Source organism: Arachis ipaensis, chromosome B03 (assembly GCF_000816755.2).
Source record: "Arachis ipaensis cultivar K30076 chromosome B03, Araip1.1, whole genome shotgun sequence".
NCBI lineage: Eukaryota > Viridiplantae > Streptophyta > Magnoliopsida > Fabales > Fabaceae > Arachis > Arachis ipaensis.
This window is the reverse complement of record NC_029787.2, coordinates 12,789,214-12,794,221: the sequence shown is the minus strand read 5'-3', so window position 1 is coordinate 12,794,221 and position 5,008 is coordinate 12,789,214. Positions and strand designations below refer to the sequence as shown.

At 37.2% G+C, this 5,008-nt stretch overlaps 1 protein-coding gene across 1 annotated transcript; it reads right to left on the bottom strand.

Moving 5' to 3' along the window:
* Positions 3,347–3,990, bottom strand: LOC107632536 (ran-binding protein 1 homolog a-like). Its single transcript, XM_021117522.1, has one exon. It carries the CDS (start codon positions 3,964–3,966, stop codon positions 3,451–3,453), a length of 516 nt encoding a protein of 171 aa, XP_020973181.1. The 5' UTR covers positions 3,967–3,990; the 3' UTR covers positions 3,347–3,450.

Here is a 5,008-nt window from a genome sequence, read left to right as displayed (position 1 = left end):
AATTATATTTGTCTCCATATTAAAAAAATTATCTATTAAATTGTGTTAAAACACATAACCCAATCATTTTTTGTAGCACAAGTTTGCATTAAGCCACTTCTTAAAATTTGTAAAGAAGAAATCTTGTGGGATCTCTTGTTGAAAAACTAACTTCCGGGTCTGCTTAGCAAAGGGACAATCTCGAGCCATGTGGAGAACAATCTCTTCTTCATGAATGCATCTCGGATTATCTGTCATATGTCTTCGGACACAGTTGACATTGGTAAGAACAGCTTCATTAGCCATGAGCTACAAGAAAGAACGAATGCATACCGGTCCATGCCAATTCCAAATGAGTTTGAAAATCTTGTCAGGAGGCTTATGATCATCAAGGATGGATTGGTATGCGGTCTTAACAGTGAAGGAACTATCAGTAGTTCGAGCCCAAGCAACACTACTATCTTCATTGTTCTTCCATGGAGATGGTGGAGCCAAGGCCATGATTCTTCTGTCCACCTCATTCGGTAGAGATTCTCGAAGCTTCTTTTCGTTCCAGATGCCTGAAACAGAGAGAAAATCATTTAAAGATGTATTCGAATCACTAAGATTAGTTACCTGCAAGTTATGCTAATCCAGTCTCCCGATATTTGGTACCCATTGATGCTCCCAAAACTTGATCTGATTCCCATTTTTTATACGCCATATACTGTTTTTTTGAACATCATTCCAAGCAGCATTGACTCCCTTCCAAAGATTAGAATCGTTGCTTTTCTTCCTTATATTGGGTAGCACATCATCACCACATTTGTATTTGGAATGCAAGACTAAAGCTTTAAGATAATCTTTTTTCTCCATCAAACCCAACCAACCTTCATCATAAAAGCATGATTCAGGTCTTTGTCATGTCTAACTCCCAACCCACCTCTGCTTTTGGGTTTATTAATTTTTTTTCAACTAATGAGATGGATTTTTTTCTATTGATCCAAGTCTCCCCATAAAAATTCCTGCATTTAGCATTAATCTCATTACAAGTAAATACCCGAAATAAAAGCAATTTGCATAGCATAACTAGGTAAAATAGATAGGAAATAACAAATCTTACTAGAGTAATCCTTTCAACAAGGGAGAAAGAGGTCTCCTTCCAATTACTGAGTATCACATTCAACTTGCTTAAAATTTCTTGGTAAGTCTAATTAGTCACTCTGAAATGCAACAAAAGACGATATGAGTCTTCTCTAACTCGATGGCCTACATTACTTGAAAAGATGAGATGAGTCTTTTCTTGATTAACTTTCTGACCAGAGCTAATACAGAAGGCATCTTAGGCCCACCTCTATTAAGGTGAATAGGTTTTCAATAACCAAGATTAACCGCTTCAGTGATGAGGTGAATCAACCTTTCCATGCACAAAATGAATAAATACGGAGACAATGAATCCCCTTAACGAATACTCCTTGAAGGCTTGAATTCACCGAACTCTTCACCATTCCAAAGCACTCTCATTCTAGCGGAAGAAATGCAGGAATATATTAAGTTAATAATGTGAGTTGGTAACCCAATATCACAAAGAGTGTCTTGGATAAAACTCCACTTTAGCCTATCATAAGCTTTTTCGAGGTCAATTTTGATTGCCATCCATCCTTTTCTTTCCTTTCAAGTTTCTTATAGAATGAATAACCTCTTGTGTGATAATAATGCTATCAGTGCTATGCCTTCCCGGAACAAAACTACTTTGTATCGCCTTAACCAACTTTTCCATAACCTTTCTAAGACTCCTTGCAAGAATCTTTGTCACAAATTTGTAAGAAATATTACAGAAGCTTAGCTTATATGCCTCATTTGCTTTAAACTGGTGATGGGTTCAACTTTTGGAATCAGTGTGATGAGCGTCTCATTAATACCACCCAGCTCATGAGGGTTATTGAAGACACCCGTGACAAACCTACAAAGATCCATCCAAAGTCTGTCATATTTATTCTGATAAAAGACCGCCTGTATACCATCTCTTCCTGGACCCTTGATACTCTTCATACTAAAAATGGAATCTTTTATCTCTCATTCTGACACAATGCTACCAATCAAATTTAAATCCTCATTACTTAAGGTAGGGAAGGCCCGCCTCAAAACTTAAGGGATATCAGAAAGATCATCCATGTATAAAGTGGTATAAAAGGTAGTAGTCTTATTCTCAAGAGCAGAATCATCATTAACCCACACTCCATTATCATCTTGAAGAGCATCAATCCTATTTCTCTTTCTTCTAGCCATTGTAGTCCCATGAAAGAATTTTATATTACGGTGTCCGAATTCTATCCATTTACATCTAGATTTCTGGAAGCACAATAACTCTTCTTGAGCTAAAATATCCTCATATTCACGCCACAAACTATCTTGAAGTTCATATAAAAAGTTGTTGTTTCCTCTATTGAGGCGATTAGCAATACCTTGCAATCTTCTGAGGATTTTGGACTTTTTTTTATTAATGTTTCCAAAAACGTTGGAGTTCCACACTTTAAGCGATTTTTGAAAATCATCAATACAATCATTCCAACAATCTAACAGTTTCTAGCTACTACTTACCAAATTATCAAGATCAGGATGACTGAGCCATGCTGCATTAAACTGAAAATGTCTACTCCTCAAGTTGGGAGGGATTGAGGGAGAAAGTTGAAGGCAAAAGGGAGCATGATCATATTTGAGGACGAGGAGGTACTTGATCTTAGCTTTCGAAAAAGCAACCTGCCACTCAAGATTGCTGAGCCCCCTATCTAAATGTTCAACCAAATTTCCTTTCTTTCAAGTAAACCCCCATCCACTGTACCCCAAATCAATAAGATCACAGTTAGCAATACAAGATTGAAATTTAAAACAAGCGCCTCTGTTTTAAGAACCAGCACGACCTTTCCTTTTAAAATCATGTAAAAAAATATTAAAATCTCCAAATAAACACTAGAAAAGGTTGATACCATTTTTTATTTCTCTAATAGTACCCCAAAGATTTTGTCTGGCAATTTTGTAAGGCTTTCCATAAATGACAGTGAGGAGCCATGGCCTAGACTCACTCCCCTCAACCCTCATATGCACACACTAAGTATTAGGGTTAAGTACTGTTTTCATCCCTAAGGTCTGGGGCGACAATCAAATTTGTCCCTGACCTTTTTTTGTTATTAAAATCATCCTCAACGTTACAAAACGTTATAAAATCATCCTTTACTATTTCAATTTTATTATTTTGACTAAATTACCCTTTATAATTAATAAAAATAATATTAAAAAAAACAAAACAACCCCCTCCCCCCCTCCCGAACCCAAACCCTGCATCTCTTCAGTTTCTTCCCTCTCATCCCTCTCATCCCCTTCTTCTTATCCTTCCTCCTACCTCTTTCTTCGGAACCCCCCATCCCAACCACAACCCCAATTCTTCTTCTCTCTCTTTCCGCCACCGTACCATCTCAGCTCCTGCCTCCTTCTCTACCTTCTTCTCCCCGACGAGGTCCACAACTTCGCCGCCCAGTCCCACATCGTCGTCTCCGTCGACAGCAAAATGCACCGAATGCAGAAAAGCTCATCTTTCAATTCACCATCGGCGAAGTCTCTAGCATGCCAAACACATGATTTTTCGTTCCCGAAGTGCTCCTGCACACTCATCGAAGGTAGAATCAAATGATTGGCGCAGATCTTGAGCGTCTTAGATTGCCTCGTGAGAAGGCAAACCTTTCCAGTTTCCTTGTGCTTCAGGAACTTCACTGTTCCAGCACCTTGCTCCTTCCATTGATTCCCGTCCTTATTGAATCGATATAGCTTGGATTTAAGATCGAGAATAGCATGTTCGTTTTCTTCGCCAGTGGAGACGGTGACCTCTTCGAATTTGACGATTAGAGCTACCTGAGCTCCGGTGTCCTCGTCCTCGCCGGCGGGAGCCTCCTCCTCTTTGCGGTGCTCGGCTTCGGTGTTCGACATGCTAAGATTTAAGAACATAAACATCATTTTTTTAATTCTTTTTAATTTCTGTGGTTGCTGATTTTAGATTTGAAGTGCAATTGATGATTGTTGAACTGTTGTCAAATTTAAATTTTTTAGTGATTTATTTTGTGGTTGTTACTGCTGAATTTGTTATTGTTGAATTTGCTGGATTTGTTGTTGCTGGTGAAGAAGAGAAGAAGAATTGTTGTTGCTAGATTTAGTTGTTGCTGTTGCTGAAGGAGAGAAGAAGAATTGGAGTTTTTTGTGTGGGGGAGGGGGAGGAGGAGGGAGTCCGAAAAGAGCAGAAGGAAGGGGATGGGAAGGGAAGAAACAACAGGGACGGGGATGGGGACGGAGTGGGGGGAGGGTTTTTTGTTTTTGTTTTTGTTTTTAATATTATTTTTATTAATTATAAAGGGTAATTTGGTCAAGATAATAAAATTGAAGTAGTAAAGGACGATTTTATAACGTTTTATAACGTTGATGATGATTTTAATAACAAAAAAGGTCGGAGACGAATCTGATTTTCACCCCAGACCTTAGGGACGAAAACAGTACTTAACCCCTAAGTATTATGAAGAAGAATATCTACCTTTCATTTTTCTGTATCTCAAATGCATTAAATTCTACCAGTTTAACCTTTAGCTTCTTCCACACAAAAAATCAACTAAGAAATAGTCATGATCTATATCAATAACATTAACATTATCTTTTTTCACCTAATCTCTTTTGAGTCTTTGCTCCATGTATCCCAAGTCCACTATTTTGTCCAAAACTTTGACAATGAGCGCTGCTTGTCATGGTTTGCACCATTAATTTTATATTTTAACATATATTTTATATTAATAATTAATTTTGATACTTGACTTATATATATAGGGACGGATGTACTATATAAATTATGGGGGCAAGTGCTCCCATTAACATTTTAAAAAAATGTACGAAAATATATGATAAATATATATGTGTCTCTATTAAAAAATTATATTTCTCTCCACATAAAAAACTTATCTATTAAATATTGTGTTAAAATATCTTAAGAATTTTGCTAACCTATATATGTCAT